This window comes from Delphinus delphis, chromosome 17, assembly GCF_949987515.2.
Source record: "Delphinus delphis chromosome 17, mDelDel1.2, whole genome shotgun sequence".
NCBI lineage: Eukaryota > Metazoa > Chordata > Mammalia > Artiodactyla > Delphinidae > Delphinus > Delphinus delphis.
Window position 1 is genome coordinate 28,116,875 of NC_082699.1, and position 22,363 is coordinate 28,139,237.

At 32.9% G+C, this 22,363-nt stretch overlaps 1 protein-coding gene across 4 annotated transcripts in view; it reads left to right on the forward strand.

The window, feature by feature from the left end:
- LRRCC1 (leucine rich repeat and coiled-coil centrosomal protein 1) overlaps positions 1–22,298 on the forward strand; it is a 35,324-nt gene extending 13,026 nt beyond the window's left edge. The window contains exons 7-19 of one of the 4 annotated variants that reach the window (XM_059994836.1): positions 1,308–1,504; positions 1,780–1,927; positions 2,880–3,028; positions 8,683–8,824; positions 9,339–9,478; positions 10,905–11,106; positions 11,647–11,832; positions 12,585–12,759; positions 13,622–13,785; positions 16,413–16,621; positions 16,714–16,851; positions 19,364–19,499; positions 21,347–22,294. In XM_059994836.1, the coding sequence (XP_059850819.1) occupies positions 1,308–1,504; positions 1,780–1,927; positions 2,880–3,028; positions 8,683–8,824; positions 9,339–9,478; positions 10,905–11,106; positions 11,647–11,832; positions 12,585–12,759; positions 13,622–13,785; positions 16,413–16,621; positions 16,714–16,851; positions 19,364–19,499; positions 21,347–21,469 (2,109 nt within the window). In that variant the 3' untranslated portion in view covers positions 21,470–22,294. Of the gene's footprint in view, positions 1–1,307; positions 1,505–1,779; positions 1,928–2,879; positions 3,029–8,619; positions 8,825–9,338; positions 9,479–10,904; positions 11,107–11,646; positions 11,833–12,584; positions 12,760–13,621; positions 13,786–16,412; positions 16,622–16,713; positions 16,852–19,363; positions 19,500–21,346 lie in introns of all 4 variants that reach the window. The other 3 variants (XM_059994835.1, XM_059994838.1, XM_059994837.1) reach the window with 3 other exon arrangements.
- Positions 22,299–22,363: the final 65 nt, after the last annotated feature.

Here is a 22,363-nt window from a genome sequence, read left to right on the forward strand (position 1 = left end):
GTTTTAATTTTACTGATTTTTATTGTCTAGTTCTATCAGTTGCATGTGAGATGTTAGATTCTTCAACTATGATTGTGGATTTGTCTGTTTCTTCCTTTAATTCTCTCAACATTTGCTTGTCATATTTTAAAGCTCTCTTACTAAGCACATACACATTTATGACTACTTTTTCTTCCTATTTAACTGATTCTTTTATCATTATGCAATGTAAATTTATGTTTTCACTCAATTTCGGAATTTTTGGACATCATTGCTTCAAATATTTCTCTGTCCCACTCTCTTTCCTCTTTTTTCAAATTCCATTTAGACCTTTTGAGGTGTCCCACAATCCCCTGATGCTCTGTCGGTTTTATCAACTTTTTTTCTCTGTATTCTTCATATTGAATAAGTCCACTGAACTCTTTTCAGGTTTACATATTCTTTCTTTTATCACCTCATTCTGTATTAGTCCAGCCAGTCAATTTTTACTTTAGACATTGTATTTTTCAGTTGTAAAATTTCCATTTTTTAAAATAATTTTTACTTGTCTGCTGAATTTCCTTTTCATTCATGATAAGCACTTTTTATATCATTGAGCATACTTATGATCACTGTTGTAAAGTTCTTCTCTGCTTATTTGAACATTTAGGTCCTCTCAGGTCTCCACTGATTGTCATTTCTCTTGAGAATAGGTCATATATTCCTGGTTCTTCCTACTGTGAGTAATTTTGGATTTTGTCCTGGACAGTGTGAATATTACTTTGTGGAGAATCGAGATGCTGCTATAGGCCTCCAAAGAGTGTTAATAGTTTTGTTATAGCAAGCATTTAACTTGCTTTGACTAACTGCTGCTTTTTTTTATCCTTTGCTGGGCTTCTTGCAGTCTATTCCATACTATCCTCAGATTCTTCAGACCCAAAAGTTTGTGGGTTTCCCACTTGAGTTTTAAGACTCCCTACGTAGTGCCAATTGTGCTGTTTTCTTAGGATAAAAGCCATAAAGCAGAAACAATCCATTCTGGTCATATTTCCAGGTGTCTACTCTCCTCTAGAATAAGACTACTTTTGTTCACTTTCCAGGATTCCAAGTAGTGTTGTTGTTGTTTTGTTTGTATTTTTCCCCAGTTTGTAATTGTTATCTTGAGAGCATCAACCTCATAGGAGCTTACTTGTGCATACCAGAAGTTGAATCCTTCGTCTTTAATTCCAAACATACCTAGTTTATAAATCTTTAATCTTGTAAAAAGTTATAACATTTTAGAAAATGTCAAATTATGTTCTTTTATACCGAATTAAACTTTTAAAAAACTTTGTTTTTTTTTATTCTAGACTTCTAATTCTTTAATAGATAATGTTCCTGAGAAAGATCTCAGACCAAGAAGAGACACAGATGTGACTTCTGAAAGTGACTGTGGAAACAGAAAAGAATGCAATAGAAAAATTCCTCGAAGATCAAAAATCCCATATTATTCCAAAACTATTCAAACTGTTAAGCGCCACAGTAAAAACAACAATGCTTTTATAAGGTACTTCTTTTAGTTCTAGGAATTCAGATAAGGCACACAGAAGTTACTATTGCTGGCTTCTTTCTTAAAGGTATCTCATGGTAATATTTTTTTTACTATTCTAATGTCAAAAGATTTGACTTTTCAGCCTTGCAGCCTCAAATTTAGTCAGTACTTTCATATAAATTTATAGAAAAGGCTCTCTTTATGCTGGATTGTCATTACCTAAGTTGTGAAAAATAGTTATAAGTATTATACATTTCTTTGAGTTATTTTTTGTGATTTTTTCTTTGCAGTTGTAATCGTAAAATGAAACCACCTTTCTTTAAAGAATTACACATAAGATCATCTTTAGTGAACAATAATATATTAGAAGAATCAGAAAAGCAGAAGACTGAAATAATTAAAGTAAACAACGGTAGCTCAGAAAATGCCACTTACCGGGTATGATTTAAGAGATTAAGAAAAAATTGGATATGAATAATCTTATTTTTAAATTCGAAGTTAGTCCCAGAAAAACTATGCATGTTTTTATGAGCAAAAAAATATTTTGTGTAATTTTATTGGGGGTTGCGGTTGGGTTATTTTCCCCTTCCTGATTTCCAGATTTTGTGTAATGTTACTATTTTTGTAATTTTTAAAGGAATGGAAATTACACATTTATTTAAGATCAGATTTCAGTGAAATCATTTTGTTGTATGCTTGTGGAGGAGAAAACATGTCTGAATTTTTGAATTCTTCCTAAAGCAGTGGTTCCTAACTTATGAGTCTCAGACTCCTTTAAATATCTAAGGAAATCTATGGGTTTTTGCAGAGAAACTTCCTTAGAGAAACTCATAAAATGTTGTATATAATTTCAGGGTATTCATGGGCTCTCCTGAAACCCAGTTTTGGACCCATGGATTCCAGATTAAGAGGCATTCAAGAATTTTAAAATTCTTCAATATTTTCCTTAATCATTCACATGTTGTTAAGAATTTTTAGCATACATTGATTTATTTTATATTTTTTATTAACTTACCCTTATTTTACTGTGAACAACTGGTTATACTTAGGATTGTAATGTGCACTATTCTTCCAATAGTATGATTACTTTTTGAAACAGTTCACACCTTTCATGCTATTGGTTTTGTCTCCTTATTCTTAGGTATAAAGGCCTTAATATTTAGAAAATAATAAAAATCATTATGACAATAATAATAGCAGCTAACATCTATTGAGTGGATATTTTGTGCCAGACACTGTTCTGCATGCTTTACTTCCATTCTTTTGGTTAATTCTCACCACAGCCCTTTGAATTAGATGCTCTTATTCCCACATTATAAATGAGAAAATTGAGGCAGTGAGAGGTTAGGTAACTTTTCCAATTTCACATAACAATATTGTTTTCTTTCAGGCACTAGTTGAGGAACTAGATCAAGAGAGAGAGAAGAGATGGAAAGCTGAACAAACTGAAAAGAAACTTATGGATTATATTGATGAACTGCATAAACATGCAAATGAAAAAAAAGATATTCATAGCCTGGCTCTTCTTACTACAGATAGGTAAGGGGAAAGTCTGTAAACCTTAAGTTATCTCATAGCACAAAGAATGCTGAACTTGGAAACTAGCTGTAGTATGATAAAAAAAAAACTATGCATATGGTTTTAGTTTGAACTAATTTAAAGATTTAGGGCTTTGTCAGTTTTTTACATTAACAAAGGATTCAGGATATTAATTTGAGCCCTCAAGCTGGGAGATGTCAGATCGATAAAAAAAAAGTATTATAAGTGAAAAACAGGAAGAGTGTAGAGCTGGGATTGGCAGACTTTTTCTGTAAAGGATGGGGCTTGGCACATTTTTTCTTTAGGCATTCTGGGTCATAATCAGTCTCTGTTGCATATTCTTCTCAACAATGGGCTTCAGTACCAGATAACCCAAGTTTCTTAATTCTAATGTTTTCATTCCATCTTATTCCATTTCCCGTTTTATCTTTTTTTTCTGTAGTAAATTATGTAATACAGGATTGTCTTATTCCAAGATGTGCGAATACCAAACGGTTTTCTGAAATAACAATAACTTTTTTCTTCTGTTTCCTATAGGCAATTATTTCAAAAGTTATGCTTTTCCTTAAAAGGTTATAAGATTTTTTCCATGGGATTCCTTTCAATTTTTATCTCTTCTCCTTGAATGAGCACCGGGTTTCTAGACTTGGTGTTTGCCAACAAATAGGGCTTAGGAAGTTGCTCTTGGTTTCATTTCTTAGCTGCTTATATAGTAGATAATTCCCTTCCTACAATCTTCATTCATTAGTAAGTTGATGTACACGGCTCCCAGCCCAATTCCCAGGTTCTTTTAAGCATTTAACTAGTAAAGTTGTGTGGTACTGATGTGGTATTTTCTACCCCTCGCTACCTGATTCTCTGATTCTTTGTACTTATGGAATATAAGGAAAATTACAATACCAAACGTGTTCCATGAAAACCTCTGTAATTACGCAAGCTACGATGCTTTGTGCTATTACTAGCCAAACCACCACTACCCACCAATTTCTTGCCTTATACAAGACAGTGCTGGACAGGGGTAAAGGAACAGAATGGATAAAATAACTGTCCTCTGACCATCTCAGAAGAAACAGCACTTTTGTTTGCAGTAGGTGCATAGGTAGCCAACATAGTTTAATGATAGATTTATAGAGACTGTGTGACTCAATGAGTCACAGTCATAGAATGAAAGAGAGGGTATATCTTTTTTTTTTTAATCCAGAAAGATACAAGGCAAAGCCTGAGTGTTCTAAGAGCTGTTATTATTTTAAGTTAGTTCCATTTGCCTTATTGTTGAAATTCCTCCCTGATTTTGGCACTATGTTTTCTCTTGTTTAGAGTCATATGTATATGAATTTTTGTTTTATTCTGTTTTGTAGGTATTATCTAGTGGAATATTAGAGGAAGTTATGTCTGGGGTTGCTAGCCAAATTCTATTTTAATTGGAAAGCTTTGGACACACCTTATCTTTATCCTTCTTTAACCTCTTTGCTGTTGTGCCATGTTCCCTGTGTTACATATTTGTTGTTCTCTTGGAAATTCATCTTCAATCTTTTCTGATTCTTTTTTCATTTATACCCCAAATGTTTTTTGGGGATTAGATCCTCACCAATCTTCATATTCCCTTATGTGACTTGGTAGGGACTCTGTTTTCCTCATACCTAAGGCAGGGTCTAGCATCTAGGTACCATGCTGTGAATATATATTATCTCAAAAAGTGAATCTTCTTTACTATGCTTTTAATACCTAACCAATAAGCTCCCAAACCTTTTATCTGTTTTATAGGCCTCCTTGATTAACAAATTGTTCATCTAATCATCTACTAAAAATTTCTTGTCTACATTGCTTGTAAGTGTCTTAAGATCAGCATGTCCTTAGGTTGACTTTTTCCTGCTCCCTTATTCTGTATTCTTTGTTCTAATAAATGGTGTTCCAGTCAGCCACCAAAGCTAGAAATTTCAGAATGATTTTTTTTGCTTCCTTTCTCTTTCTCAAACTTCATAACCAGTTGGTATTGATACTGTCTTCATTCTGCTTAAACGGTGTTGAACTATCTCCTCTCTGTCCCCAGACGGTTGCATCAGTTTAGGCCCTTATCTCTTGATTAGAGGATTTCTCTAATTTTACTGATCGGTAGCTTCTCTGCCCCTTCCACCATATGGTCCACAGAATAAAGTCCAATATTCTTTCATATAACATACCAAACCAGAGTTGAGAGAGTGAACAAAGGAAGACCAGTTTGGAGACGACTCTCAAAGGCAAGAGGACAAGAATTGGAGAAATGACTGTAGTATAGAAGCTGATGAGTGTAGGGATTTTTCTCAATTATGGCTTGGCAATTATAGTAGGTACACATTGGAGTGGCTGCCTAGCTCAGAAATTCTTTTATGAGGCTATGTCTTTGCTATTCGTTGTCCCCTTTTCAAACACTTGACTTCTGTTCTGTCATGAACTGCCTCTCTGCCTATAATATTGGTTAAGAGGTGAGCCCCTGGCCTTAGCCCACATGGCCACAGTGACCGCTGCATGGAGTGGGCATATGAACCAAATTGGACTAACCAAAGCCTTTCCCAGAGCTCAGTTCTAAGTTGAGCTAGAGAAAGGTAACCTTTTCTGTTTGGTTGTCACTGCTGTCAGAGATGTTTATAGCCTTTCCCATCTCCCTGGCATGTTACAAAGAAGCCTGCCATTGGAAAAACTGAAACCAGCCTGTAGGGAATCAGAGAGAGGGACCTGATGGTATTCATATCCTTGGTTTCAGCTGTGCCTCGGAATAGTGCCACCCCAGCCCCTGAATTGGTTATGTGGGTCAATAAATTCTCCTTTCTTACTGAAACTAGTTAAAGAGTTTTTAGTCAAAAGGCTCTAAGTAACACAGAGGTAGTATAGTACTAGGATATAATACTTAGTGTCTGGGGAAGATACAGGGAAGTCAGAGTTGACTTCAGGTATCTGTTCAGGTATTGCTTCTCTCCTGTAGCTTTCTTTATAAATGCATCAGTGTCCCCTCTGCTAGATATTAAGCTCCTTGAAGACCAGGCTGTATCTTATTCATCTTGCTTGCTTTTAAGCTGATATCTAGCACAATGCCTGAAAAAATGTGTTTTGTAGTTTTGCTGTTGAATAGTAAAGTTCACATAAGATAAAGTTTCATTAATTTTTTTTTTTTCTCAATCTCAATATTTTATTTTTCAGCTTTGTTGAGGTATAACTGACAAATAAAAATTGTATATATTTAAGATGTTTTGTTATACATTGTGAAGTCATTACCACAGTCAAGCCAATTAATATATCCTTCACCTCATACAGTTGTTTTTTTGTGTGTTGAGAATACTTAATATCTACTTGCTTAGAAAATTTCAAGTATACAATGCATTACTTTTAACTTTAGTCACCATGTTGTACATTAGGTCTCTGGAACTTACTCATAACTGAAAGCTTGTACCCTGTGGCCAACATTCCCCCCACTCCTGACCCTTGGTCGCCACTATTCTACTCTCTGTTTCTATGAGTTCAACTTTTTTTTTTAATATTTATTTATTTATTTTGGCTGTGCCAAGTCTTAGTTGTGGCACGCGGGATCTTTAGTTGCATCATGCGGACTCTTAGTTGCAGCATGCATGCAGTATCTAGTTCCCCAACCAGGGATCGAACCTGGGCCTTCTGCATTGGGAGTGTGGAGTTTTACCCACTAGACCACCGGGGAAGTCCCATGAGTTCAACTTTTTTTAGATCCCACATATAAGTGATATCACCAGTTTTTTCACTTAGCATAATCTCCTCCACGTTCATCCGTTTTGTCACAAATGGCCAGATTTCATTCTTTATTAGGCTGACTAATATGGCATTTATTTATTTATAACCTTTTCATCCATTCATCCATTAATAGACATTTAGGTTGATTCCATATCTCGATACTGCAAATAATGCTGCAATGTAGATGGGAATGCAGGTTTCTCTTTGAGATACTGGTTTCACTTCCTTTGGATATATACCCAGAATTGGGATTGGTGGATCCCACTTTTATGGTAGTTCTGTTTTTTAATTTTTTGAAGAACCTCCATGCTATTTTCCATAATGGCTGCACCAGTTTAAATTCTCACCAACAGTGTATAAGGCCTCCCTTTTCTCCATATCCTCACTAAGACTTGTTATCTTCTGACTTTTGGATAATAGCCATCCTAACAGGTGTGAGGTAATACCTCACTGTGGTTTTGATTTGCATTTTCTTGATGAATAGTGGCATTGAACATGTTTTTTATACTTTTTGGCCATTTGCGTATTTTTGGACAAATGTCTGTTCAGGGGTTTTGCCTATTTTAAAATTGGTTTATTTGTGGTTTCTCTGCTTTTGAGTTGTATGAATTCTTTACATATTTTGGATATTATCCCATTATCATATATATGGTTTGCAAATATTTTTTCCCATTTGTCATGTTGCCTTTTTAGTTTCTTGATTGTTTCCTTTGCTGTGCAGAAACTTTTTATTTTGATGTAGTCCTACTTGTTTATTTTTGCTTTTCTTGTTCATGCTTTTGGTGTCCCCATGGAAAAATCATTTCCGAGATCAATATCATGGAGTTTCCTTCTATGTTTTCTTCTAGGAGTTTTATGGTTTCAGGTCTTATGTCTATGTTCTTAACCCAGTTCGTGTTGATTTTTGTGTATGGTGTAAGATAAGACCCAATTTCATTTTTTTTCATGTAGATATCCAGTTTTCCCCATACCATTTATTGAAGAGACTGTCCTTTCTCCACTATATATTCTTAGGGTCTTTGTTGAAAATTAGTTGACCATATATGTGTGGGTTTATTTCTAGGTTTTCTATTCTGTTCCATTGGTCAATGTGTCTGGTTTTGTGCCAGTGCCATACTGTTTTAGTTACTACAGCTTTGTGTTTTTTTTTTAATTTTTATTGGAGTATAGTTGCTTTACAATGTTGTGTTAGTTTCTGCTGTGCAGCAAAGTGAATCAGTTATACATATACATATATCCACTCTTCTTTAGGTTTCCTGCCCATTTAGGTCACCACAGAGCACCGAGTAGAGTTCCCTGTGCTAAACAGTAGGTTCTCATTAGTTATCTATTTTATACATAGTAGTATATATATGTAAATCCCAGTCTCCCAATTTGTCTCACCCCACCCCCCTTGGTAACCATAAGTTTGTTCTCTACATCTGTGACTATTTCTGCTTTGCCAATAAGTTCATCTGTACCATTTTTCTAGATTCCACATATAAGCAATATTATACGATATTTGTTTTTCTCTTTCTGACTTAAGTTCACTCTGTATGACAATCTCTGGGTCTGTCCATGTTTCTGTAAATGGCACTATTTCATTCCTTTTTATGGCTGAGTAATATTCCACTGTATATATGTACTACATCTTCTTAGATAAAGTTTCATTGATTTATGTAAAATGTTTTCCCTCTTGGCCCAATGCTAGTTTCAGGGATGGGCGAAAGGCATACTGTTTTTCAACGTTTTTTATCTAAGGAGAATTTGGAACATACTTCAAATCTTCCTCTCTACTGTAACTTTTAATGTTTAGTACAGTTTTTATCTTTCTATATGTGTAATATACTTAAAGCAACGTTTGATTTATGCTTTAGGCTAAAGGAAATTATTTTTAAAGAGAGAAATTCCAAACTACAACTCGAAATTATGGTTCACAGGCTTCAAAATGAAATTAAAAAACTAACTGTTGAATTAATTAAAGCAAGAGATCAACAAGAGGATCACGTTAGACACTTAAGAACCCTGGAAAAAGCATTAGAAAAAAAGGAGAGACAAAAAAGGCAACAGCAAGCAGCACAGGTATTTCTCTATTTTACTCTCAGTCCCATGAATTAACACATTCATAGCTTCTGTCCTGAAACAAATTATGTCATTATATAGTAAACATAAAGGATGTTAAGCTGAATGCAAAAATTAGTTTAAATGTGCCAGTAATTTAACCTATGGAATCATTTCTTCAATTAGGGCTGCCAACATTCACAAAGCAGAGTTGGTGGAAATGCTGCAGGTTGTTAGCCTTGTGTTTAAGAGCCAGTTTTTAAATGTCTCCTTGGGGTACTTGGAGACTTTTAATTTTCATGCCTTCTGAATGGAAATTTTCAATAAAGTCTGTGGTGAAATAAGAGTTAATGCTAATGTGTTTGATGCTTCTAAGACTACACTTTATGAGACCATAGCATTTAATAAATTTTGAAAATCAACTTAGTCCCTAGGTCCTATTATTTAGAAGGCACTTGTCTTTGGGCAACTGACATTAAAATAGAAGCAGAGGAGATTATTATCTAAATACTGTAATGGTGTGTATTTTACTCAGATGCGACTTATCCAAGAGGTGGAACTCAAAGCCATAGCTGCTGATAGAGAAATAAACTTACTTAGAACTTCTCTTCATCAAGAAAAGGAACACGTGCAACAACTTCATGAACTTCTTGCATTGAAAGAACAAGAACACAGGTAAATGAAATATGTATATTTTAGGAAAATATGGACATTTAAAAATAGGAAAAAGTTATTTGGTTTTACCCCCTGCCCCTGCCAAGACTAGACAGTGATTGAGCAGTGGTGAAGTCTGGCACAGTTAGCTCATGGAGAATGACAGTTAGCTCTAGTATGCTTTAGAATCAATCTTAGAGTTAGAACTAATAGCTTAAAAACAAATCAGTAACTTTATTGAGGTTGAGGTATGGGCTTATAGCAATGAAGCTCATTTACCATTTCTCTAAGCCCAACTAAAAATTGATCATTGTAATATAGAGAAAGCTGTTTTAATTGACTTCCAAGTAACTACTTGTTAAATTATCAATATTCTTTATCCCTTTGAAGCAGGGTTCAACAAACTTTCTCTGTGAAGGTCCAGATAGAAAATATCAATATTTTAGGCTTTTCAGGTATCTATCTCTGAATAGATACCACAAAGCTATCTCTTTGTACCACAAAAGTAACCATACACAGCACATAAATGAATGGGCATGGTTGTGTTTCAGTAAAAGTTTACTTCCCCACAAGAAGGACAGCAGGCCAGATTTGGTCTATGGGCTGTAGTTTGCCAACACCTGCTTTTTAAAGTCCACAGTAATTTAAGCACATTCAGCTAGTTATCTGCTTACTACCAGTTGAATTGTATGATTGCCATGAGTTAATTGTGTTTGTTCTCAGGCCTGTTTTGGTTTTGTCCTTGTATAAATCAAATTTTAATATATAAATTAAATTTTGATGCTCTGGGGAAAATTGTCATCATATATGTGGTCAAGACAACTATAAAAGATTGGGGGGCAAATAATCACAAAAATCTAAAAATTGGCACTTAATTTTCTTTTCAGATATCTTTTAACTTGTTCTAGTTTAAAGAAACCAAAACCAGAAGTAATGGGTTTTGTTTTATGAGTTTGATTTATTCAAGAAAAATAATGGAGAACTCTGAAGAATGAATTCACATTGAAATTAAAAAACTGGCCCTATATTAAAAGATTGGTGAAATTTCACACATAACTGTTGTTTTCAATTAACCAGCCACCAGGACCAGTCAGACTGTATTTATTTTATGTCAAAGACTCAACCAAAGTAGAAGATGCAGTGAGACAGAACCTGACTTCTGTGAATGCACCCAAAGAATTTTAGAAACCATAAAATGATTCTGAACTATCTCAGTGAAGTTAAGATTTGGCATACTCCTCTTATCCCTGTCACCACCGAATACGCAATCAAAACTCATATTCTTTCTGTATCTACCATCCTATCCCTAGTTTTCTGTGTGTGAAAGTGAGGAGCTGATCTTTAGCAATAGGGAATATAGAACATTTAATAACTATTTAAAAGACCTTTAAAGTTTTTCTTTCTAGATAAACAGCATCCTGTGATTTTTATTTGTTTTTCATCCCAGGAAAGACCTTGAAACAAGGGAGTTTTTTAGTGAAGCTGAGTTCCAGGAAGCCTTAGCTAAAGAAGTTGCTAAAGAAGAGAGAAAACATGAACAAGTTATAAAAGAATACCAAGACAAAATTGATGCATTAAACCAACAGTATATGGATTTAGAAAATGAATTCCGTATTGCTTTAACTGTTGAAGCCAGAAGATTTAAAGATGTAAGAATGGCGTCTAGCTTTTTATTGAAAACAGAATCAACAAGATATGGTTTGATAAGACTACGTTTTAGAATTCTAGCTCTATTTGCATGTTGGCTATATGATCTTAACCAAATTACTTAAATTCTTAGAGCCTTATTTTTTCACATAAATAATAGCTAATCTTCAGTGCTATTGCCAAAGCTAAGTGAGGTTATAAATGGTCAAGTAAAGAGAGCACGAATAGGAATTAGGAAACCTGAATTCTCTATTACTATAGAGCAGGGATTGGCAAACTAAAGTCTCCAGGCTCTATTAATAAAGTTTTATTAGAACAGAGTCATGCCCACTTGTTTACATAGTATCTGTGGCTGCTTTTATGTTATAATAGCAGGGTTGAGGACTTACAACACAAACACGTATCACCTGGCTAGCCTGCAAAGCCAATTATCTGTCAGTTTTATTCTGATTCTAAAAATGAAAGAAGTAAGCTGTTTCCAGAAACAGGTATTTTCCAAATATTTGCAGAACTGCTATTTATAATGCAATTTTGAAATATAGGTTAAAGATGGTTTTGAAAATGTTGCAACTGAATTAGCAAAGAGCAAGAATGCTCTTGTTTGGGCTCAACGAAAAGAAAATGAATCTTCCTCTTTAATTAAAGATCTAACCAGTATGGTGAAGGAACAAAAAACAAAACTGGCAGAAGTTTCTAAATTGAAACAGGAAACAGCAACAAATTTACAGGTAAGACATTGTAACATTATATTTCCTTTTTAATTTTTTATGTCATTTTCTCAAGAATATTGTGATGATTTGAGGAAGTACACAATTATGAACTAGATAACACTACTTATATATTCTTAACGTGTGTGAAAAGTAATATAATTAGGAGATAAACCATGATTGCACAGATTGTATTGCTTACACTAAAATAGTATTTAAGTAAAATACGTGAATTAATTTTAAGAAGCATACTAAGTAAATGTACCAGTTTTACAGTGATACAGGTGGTTGAAGTTTGGGAAATACATGAATTGTTGATATATTAATTTTGTGGTAGTGGTTGTTTTTACATATACCTAACTATAATAATTTTTTAATTACTTTATTTCTATAGTCTCAATTTTAAATATTAGTGGTATTTTGCCCAAAAGGACTCACTTTCTATAAGTAACCTTTAGACTATTGATATAAATATTGAATATTTGGTGAGAAATTTTGAGTATTACATGTGTAGTTGCTCTTTTAAGATATTAAATAAAATTCAGAGCATTTAAAGGAGTAGGCTCTTAAAATTTGACTTTTTATTTCATGACCTACATTTATCTTTAGTTAATAAAATTTAAACATTTTTTGATGTAAAATTTAGGAACATTTACTTTGTATTTGCTTAAATAGCATTTTTTCTCATTATAAAATGCAAAAAGAAAATAAAGAAACACTTAAATATAATAATTACTTTGCATTTTTTTCCAATGTGTTTTGGTGGTATACAGAATCAAATCAACACACTTGAAATTTTAAGTGAAGATGACAAGCAGAAGAGTATTCAAATAGAACTTCTCAAGCATGAAAAAATGCAGCTTATTTCCGAACTAGCAGCCAAGGAATCGCTAATTTATGGTTTAAGGACAGAAAGAAAAGTATGGGGACATGAGTTGGCACAACAGGGTAAAATTCTCAATTTTCAAAGGGAAAAAATAGCCCATTCTGCTAATCCAACAAATCTGGGTATTAGAAAAGGAAGGGCTTAACTCTGCCTAGACATACCAAGAAAGAAGGTGACACTGTATATGAAAGGAGAAGTAGTCATTTGCCAGTCAAACAGGAATGAAATTATACTTAGGAATTGGGAAGTAGTTTATTACACCTGTTATGAAGTTATAGCTCTGATTTTTTTGCTGTTGGTTTTCTTCCCCACTATAATTTGATTACGTTTCTGAACAGGTATACATTTCTTTCTTATCTAGTGATTTTAAATTATTTGTACATATGCAGCATTCATTTTTTTTTAGCTAAAAATGTTGCTAACATTTATGTTGTTATATGTGGAGAAATGTGAAATCGTTTATGAATGAAAACCACTTTAGGTTCAGATAAACTTACCTTCAGTCTCATTCCCTTTCCAGTCACCATAAGGCAAGAGATATACACCATTTTAAGGCATTCTTAGAGACTTCACAAATTATGAATAGTAGGTGTTGGCCTAAATGGAACATTGTTCATTTGTCCATTCCATATAGAAATCTATAATATGATTTTGTTTGGACAGCATAACATGACCCATTAAATATTTCATGTCTGAGTTACTTGTTCATGATTTGTGGTTTTAGGTTCTCAAATAGCCACAGTTGTTTAGAAGGCCTTTTTGTTCTTTTCCCCTTTCCTCTTCATATTGTACTATTATATATTTTGTTTCTTTATTCAGCTTTTCTTTTAATTTACTATATTATACATTGTAAAATTAGATGTTCATAAAATATAAATTCTCCAAGGTCTTTTTAAGTTTTTACTGATGATGTTTGTTTCTTAGAATCTTCTCTAGCCCAAAATCATGGGAGACTAGAGGCTCAAATTGAAAGTTTGTGTAAGGAGAATGAATCTCTGCGAAAGGCAAGTGAACGTGATAATGACACATTAAGAATTAAGTGCAAAATCATAGAAGACCAAACTGAAACCATTGGAAAATTAAAAGAAGTAAGTTTGACATTTTATTATAGGAAAAGAACATGTGGAAAGTTTGAAAAATCTGTGGATCATAGTATAATAATAAATATTTGTCTCAGTGCATCCCAGCTGTTACGGAATTTAAGACATATTATCATGTTTTTTCTTTTATGTTTGCCTCTTCGCTTTTAAAAGTTATATATGACATTTATTTATTAACTTATTAACTTGAAATTACTTTTACCTCAAAATTTTACGGAAAATGTTATTATGGCCCTTTGAAATAATTGGAAGTAGTGTCCATAAAGGGTTAGGAACCACAAAAACAAATATTTTATTTAAACTTTTCATTGTTTAGTATCTTCCAATATTGCTAATTCACATTTCGAAATTATGACAGAACCTGCTATCCTATATTTTAAAGTATCTGAATAGAAAGAATGTAAAAGATTCTTGCTTGTTCCCAAGGGAAACCGTTTTTACCCTTTTCTTCAATATGGCCTATCTTAAGAGAGAATACTAACAGGATCACTTGTTTCAAAGTATCTTACATGAAAATTTCCAGAGAAATATTCTGAAAGTTAACTTGAACAGTGAATCAAATTTGAACTCCAAAATTTTCTTCTAGAGATTATCTTTAAGGTATAAAAATAGCTGAGAAAGGGTTTTTAAGAAACTTGTGAGATTATCACCCATAAAGTTAGGAACTCATTCTTTACAGTAATTATAACTACCTAAGATTTGATTTTTTTTTCCCTTAGTCATTTTTAGGAAACTCCTTGAGAACTTAACTTCGTCAAGTACAGAAAATAAAGAAACATATTTATCACCATGTTGCTATATCCATAGCTAGATTTAGGCTGTGAATGATTTAACTGTATAACCCTAAACAATTATACTTGTTTTCTGGTTTTGCATGAAACCAGAATTTCAATTATATCTGTCATACATGCCAAGCTACACTGAAAATTATTTAAATTTTTTAGCAGTGAGCATTTTTTCTTGTTTTAAAAATCTATACTTGGTATATAATACTTGTGGTTGACATAACTGCTTCCACGGTAAGACTACTGCTTATTAATCTCTGAGCGGAGTTTTGGAGGGAAATGACTAGAAATGAATAAATAGTGGAGCCAAAAAACAGATGACTTTTAGTCTTAGATTTTTGGTTAAAAAAAAAAGTTTTCAGATTTTCAACTCATCATTTTTCTTTTCACAACTTAGTACATTTACTTTAAAGAACACTGTATCAGTCTCAAAGATATGAGCATTAATGGTACATTCCATCTAATCACAGAACATACAGAGATAGCTAGGCATAATTTCTTTTAGCAGTAAATTCATCATAGCTAATAACTTGAAGGGATAATGACCTAATCTGTAAAATTTGGAGTTCAATGTTTTCAGTTAAGTAGATCCTGTAGTTAGCTTCTGACTATGGAAATTAGAAACAAATCTTTTGAGATTTGGTTTCCTCCTGTGTATTATTTTGGTACTTTTAAGTATGGATCACAAAATTCTCTGATGCTACAATGTTATTCTTTTTATTAATGGGGTTTTTCATAAGAATCTTCTATAGCTTTTGTGGATTCCTAATATAATGTGTCAAGACTGCTCTCCTCTAAGTACTTACTTAAGTATTACTCTTAAGTACGAGAGTTGTGAGGAGAAAATAAACAATTCATGCCTTTTATGCAAATGTTATCAAGACTAGAAGACTACCTGATATCTTTGCTTAGAATTTTTAGATATATAACACACTGAGGAATTGAACCACATTTTTTAAAATAGTGATGAATTCATGCCTAAATTAGCCTTGTTCAGTATTTGTTTGTTTGCCTCCATCTTCTTCCCAAAAGGGAAAAAAAGACAAGGTGGGGCAGGGGAAACAGGGTAAAAACAAAAACTGCCAATTTCATCTTTTCTCACTTTCAGAGACTGATATCAGTAGTTGGTGTTATAGCAGGGCTGTTCCTGCCTCCAGGCATACCCCCTTAAAGCAAACATGTTCATTGAAGTAAATAACCCATATAAGGCCTAATACCTGGAAACACTTAACAGTGCCTAAGGCGGTCTTGAGCTTTCATTATCCTCTGATTTGTAATATGCAAATAGAGGATAAAGTATGACTCACAGTATAGAAGATATAATAAAGGAAGTTTGGGGGGATGTAGAGCCTATTTTCATGTGATATTGTAATAGTGATGAAATCATACTTTATTTTAAAGTATTTGCTCATCCTAATGCAGAAGATGCTTGTTAGCATAGTAGAAATAGCATTTTAATTTGTATCATACATGAACAGTGAACATAAGTCTTTGCTGTATTCCATGTTAATTGAAATTTTCATTGCACAGTTTTCTTTTCCTTCTACTCCCTCTGTGTGGTTGGTAGTTACTAACTTAATGAAATAAAAAGTGTAAATAGTGCATCTTTCTTAGTGGCAGTTAAAACATAGTAGTAGTGCTATTCCTTATTGATTGTGATTTTTAAAATGTTTTGTAAATCTTTTCTAAAACATTCTTTGTTCAATTTATTTTTTAATCTATAGTTTTTATAACTTTAAACCATATTGAATTAATTAGGAAATGAGACATTCAAGATTAATAAAAATAATTATTTTTTTAAATAATGATTTTTTTTCTGTAAAAATGAAGTGTTTACAGGAAAGAGAGGAACAAATCAAAATATTACACGAAAAGATCACTGAAATACAAAAATGTACCCAAGAACAGCTTGATGAAAAATCTTCACAACTGGATGAAATAATTGAGAAACTAGAAAGACACAATGAAAGAAAAGAAAAACTAAAACAGCAGTTGAAAGTAAAGGAATTAGAACTTGAAGAAATTAGAAAAGCTTACAGGTATTTTACGAATTTCCTGTTGAGAAATTACGTGTGGCTTAATAATTTCATATAACCAATTTTATTTTTTAAATTATTTCTTCTCATATTAGTACACTTAATCAGAAGTGGCATGATAAAGGAGAGCTTCTGTGTCATCTTGAAATGCAAGTAAAAGAAGTGAAAGAAAACTTTGAAAACAAAGAAAGGAAACTTAAAGCAGAAAGAGACAAAAGTATTGAACTGCAAAAGTAAGGATTAAGTCCTAAAGTATGTGGGATATCTTTAAACATAAAACTGAATTGGGATGGGTGGGTTGTGTAGGACAGCGGGGGGATGGGGGTGAGGAGGGTAAAAACATGCTGGACATAGGTATTTGCCAAGTACTTTATTTCCATTCCATCTATAAAATGATTATAATAGTTCCTACTTTAATGTTTGATGTGAGGTTTAAACTTTATATATATGTGTATTTATGTATATATATATGGTTTGTATGGGTTATTTAGCATTTAAATAGTGCCTGACACATAGTAATTTCTGTATAAATATTTCATTTTTATTACTGTAATTATTATTTTCAAACTCTGTTTGAATGAAAGCAGCAAGTGATATTTTTGGCTGTTGTATGTGGAGTTTAGAGGAGGAAATCACTGACTACCAGGGACAGTGAGCTCCTGAAGAAGCTAAACCAGATTTAGGTAGCAGTTGGCCTGCACCAGCTGAGGATAAGAGTTGATTTTAAAGAAGGGGAAGGAAATGTATACATATATGCCATTGTTTTATGGATTTTATAAAATACTCTAGAGGAAATGAGGGTTTTACCTTGTAAGCTGTATAACTAGACTTGTTAAAATAATTTACAAAGTTGACTGCCTTAAAAATTAGGTAGCATGGTTTAGTGACCAGTGTTCATGTCAAGATACAGAATGGCATAGATAACATGGCATATAGGTAGCCCAAAAATCTCATATAGAGAGAGAGAGGTTCCCATTATATCAAGTCTAATAGAACCTGGAAATTTGATTTCTCATATTTTAATTCTTTGAAAAGGTGTTATTTTACTCCCCAGAAAGTTTTGATTGATAATACAGTCATTTGTTTATTTGCTAATGGACCCTGTTCCACTTTGCTTTACAACCAAGCACTAATACAGAGACCTTGACTTGGAACCTATTGCAGTTTTCTTTCCTGCTGGTCACAGCTTTGCAGTTTGGAGTCCTTTTGATCCTAAAAGAAACAATCATTTCATATAACTAGCAGTTCCTAAACTTAATAAAAATCATAAAGCCTGACAGTTTTTAGAATCTCTTATATTGCATTGTTTATCATGTCTTTAAGAGCAAAACAATAAAGGCCTGATTTTATACATTAATGCTTTTATGACTAAGATTGATAATATGATTTTTAATTTAATGGAATTTTAATAAAATAAGTAAATTATTGTTCATAAGAATAGATTTTATTTGCATAGTTTCTTATAATGTATAAATTGATTTTTTTCTTATATCTTATTTTGAACCCAGCAATAATTTTGTGAGGTTGGCTGAACAGGCAGGACTATTGTGTTTTATAGTTGACAAACTTTAAACACAGAGTTTGTGACTCGCCCTTAGTCACATAGCTACCAACTGTTGCAACTGGGAATAAAAAAAAAAGACTTTTGATTCATGGTCCTGATGCTGAAAACTCATCCCCTGTACACTGGTGCCGAATCAAGTCTCAGAGACAGAGTTCGGGTGAAATAGAGAAGAATGGCTTTATTGCTTTGCTGGGCAAAGGGGGACACAACAGGCTTGTGCCTCAAAAAACTGTGTCCCAGCCTGAGAAGTGAGGAGTTTTATAGCAATGGTTCAAGGGCGGAGCGGCTAATAAGGATCAGGGTGTGTGCAGTGCCTGCACTCCTTTAATCTGGCCTCAGGTGGTCTCCTGATGAGCTTCTCTGGTTCCTTTAATCTGGTGTCAGGTGGTCTTCTCCCTAGTCTCTGCATCCCCTCCCTTCCCTCATTAGCAACTGTTTGAATCTGCCCTTTGGAACTCAGGGAAGGTCATGGAGGCTGGAGTCTATTCCCTACAAACAAGAAATGGGGACACAGAAAGGCTTCCATGCCCAGGAGCCCCACAGGGTCTTGCTTGGTTTCAGTCCCAATGTTCAATCCACTATTACAATGGGCTGTGCCAAAACCAGGAAGTTTGTTCATTATGGACTTAACGTTTTTAATAAAATTATTCATACTTAATATAAAGGAATGGGTATTTGGCCTATAAGAAACTTTTAGCACTAAAATTTTGTGAATACTGTTTATAATTTATTAACATAGGGTTTTACCCATTAAGCATTAACATAGGGAAGTCAGACATATATGCTTACAAACTTGAACCTTCCTCAAATTATTATCAACCTTCCTCAAATTATTATCACACTGCTAATACATGGAGGAAAAAAAGATTGATAGTAGCATCTAAGAAGGTGCTTATAAACCATATTCTTAGACTCAAAATAAATGAGAACCAATGTACTCTAACTTTCAGAGGGTAATAGTGTAACAAACTTCCATTGATGTTACCTAACTCTATTCTGTTACTAAGATTCTGTTGGATGGTGAACTACTTATATCTTTAGTTACCCAAGATAGCCCTTTTCTATTTAATGGAGTTATGCTTCCATTAAAATATGAATGTAAGAGCTTCCATCTAAAAAGACCAAAAACAGCCTAATTTTTATATGTACCAGTAGATATGTGGGTTTGTTTTGTTTTTAAGGGATGCAATAGAAATGCTTCATAGTATGGATGATGCATTTAAAAAACAAGTTGATGCAATTGTTGAAGCTCATCAAGCTGAAATAATACAGCTGGCAAGTGAAAAGCAGAAATGTATCGATTCTGCAAATTTAAAGGTACTGTAAGTAAAATTCACTTTGATAATCAGTATTAAATTGTTATAGCTAAGTAAATTGGATCTTTGACAATGATAAAAGAGAAAAGGAAGCATGATTTAATAACCAAATAGATGTGAAGAAAATTGCCAGTACAATCATGAAGCCAGACCAAAATGTCGGTAATACTTAGATTAGGTGCAGAATATAATTTTAATGAAACCAAGATTATAAGTTTGATTCTGATGTGCACCTGCTCCATGAACTCTGGATAAAAATTTCTGTATCCCTAGCCAATTTCAGCTGGAAGCCCCTTTGGTTACACATAGGCAAGATGAGAATGTGAATGTATTAAATACAATCCATCACTACCTAGGACAAGTTCTCAAGGAGTGTTTTATTATCAGTTAGGGTTCAAAACTATCAAATTTCTCATTTTAATATCATTGACAAAGGAATGGGTTAGGATGATAATAAATCAGAGGCAAACATCAAAATTACCTGCAGAGCTTTTTAATAATACATATGCATGTGCTTACCCCTCAGACTTTCATTCACTAAGACTGGGATCAGACCCAGGTATTTTTCTCAACAGGTGCTTCTGATATGACCCCTCTGTTAAGATCCACTAGATGAGCAGACAGTTACAAATTTCCATTTTTCCCTGATTTTGAAGTAATAATAAGAAACAGATAAAAGTCTTTAAGACTGGAGATTTATAAATCAGCAACTGGAAAAGGAAAAGAGTTAATAGAAAAGGAAAGTGATACTTCATATATTATAATCAAGGTTGTATAATTAAATGACATTACTATCAGGAGTCTGTGTAACCAGAAAGGGGGATTTAGGTCTTTGGAAATAATCACAATGAATAAGGAAATATAACTTGTTCAAAATTTAGTTCTTTATTTCATTTCAAGTTAACAGATGTTTCAGATATTTTATTTAAAATCTACCGATCGTTGAACAAGAGTACATTAGGTATTACTAAATAAAGTATAAAATTAGGCCTTTAGCTAAAAGGAAAATACTGTGTTTGATTATGGACATCTTGCCAATATGATGTAATATCGAAGGGAGGTGTTTGTTAGAGAATAGAAAAATTTCACCAAAGCTTAAATGCGGTAATCATGAAAAAAAATTGTAAGGCATCACATAGAGGTGATCATTTAAATTAGGAAAAATGTTTTCAAAGGGAAAAAAATTAGGAAGTCTGTATTAGAGATTAGGAAGAGGGAAGTAAACAGAAAGGGATGATGATACTGGTAATACTCTCAGGAATGTTGTATGATAGGAGAGAGTTTCAAGCAGAAATTAATAGTATCAAATACATTGAATCCTAGGAGAATGTAGGTTAACAATAAAATCATAAGATGATCTCTCAAAAATATGGTCATTTATAACCACCACCAGCAATTTTAGAAATGCAGTGTTTAAATTAAAGAGTTTCTTTGGAAACGGAGGTTGTTTCAGTTTTTAAAGTCAAATTCATGATTCAGCATTCATAATCAGCACAGGACAGTGGAAAGATTAAGTCAGAAGACTGGGTATCATCCAAATATGCTCCTGAGAAGCTACACAACTTGAACAAGTTTTCTAAATTATAAAATAGAGTTAAAATAAATTACCATGTGTTAATCACAAGAACCTATGAGAAATAAATGGATAATACACATGTAAGTACTTTGTATACAGTATAACATTTTCCCTATTAGTATTTGAACAAGTTAACATTTTATTAACCTCTGCTTTAAATGGACATCACAAAATACAAAATGTATAAGAATAAATTTTTCACTTTTTTGCATTTTTTAAAATACATTTTCATTAAGAAATGTAAATGTTATAAAATTTATATGTTGATTTAGGTTCATCAAGTTGAAGAAGAAATGCGTGGACTTCTGGAAGAAACATGCAAGAACAAAAAAGCAATGGAAATAAAAATTAAGCAACTTGCTTTTGCTCTAAATCAAATTCAGCAAGAAATGTGATGGTTCTGAGAATGGATTGAATTGAAATGAACCAGCAGACCTATTGTAAAAATGATTAAATATTGTGATAGTAGTAACTGCTATGACTTTGAAATGTCTTTTTCTACACATTTCATTCTGATTATATTTTAAAAGACTTGATCAAGTATTTATTAATTGTATATGTAGGGTTTTTTATAATAAGTTGTTGACAATTATGTGTATTAGAAAAACCTACCAAAATAACTAAACTTAAAACACTTTTTCTTGTTTCTGTGCTGTACATTGTTTGCTAATTACACATTTGCCTATGAGGGAAAGTATTTTAATATTGTTGTTAACCTTACTGTGTTGATGAAGAACTAATTATATTTATTGGTTGTCCTTTAGTTGACATAGCACCATTCTTTTGAAAGGCTCATTAATGTAGCTAAAAAATATTTTAAATCTGTATAAGGGATGTGGTATTTTTAAGAATGCATATGTAAGTATCTCCACATCACTCATAATGACCCCTTTTTATATAATGCATATGACTTTTTCATTAAAGATTACATTTAAGGTTTTATAAACATTGTCTCAAGAGGAACACTACTGTTCCACTGTCATTCTCTCATTTTTCCTTTTTAGTTACTATTTATGAAGAGAATTCTTATTTTGTAACTGGAAACCGTTTTCTTCCATTTCATATCAGTTCACTTATTACTATTTCACTTTTGTCATCTCTTATGTTCCTCTGTATTCAGAACAAAGATCTAAATACTATTCTCCTTACTATTTCTGAAAGAATATAATACCTAATTCTTAACTAATAGCCAGTGAACCAAGTTTTGAAAATTAAATGGAATCAGAAAAAATGTAAAGAGAGGGCCCCATTTTGTTATAGGCAAGATTTATACTGAAATCCGTGGGACA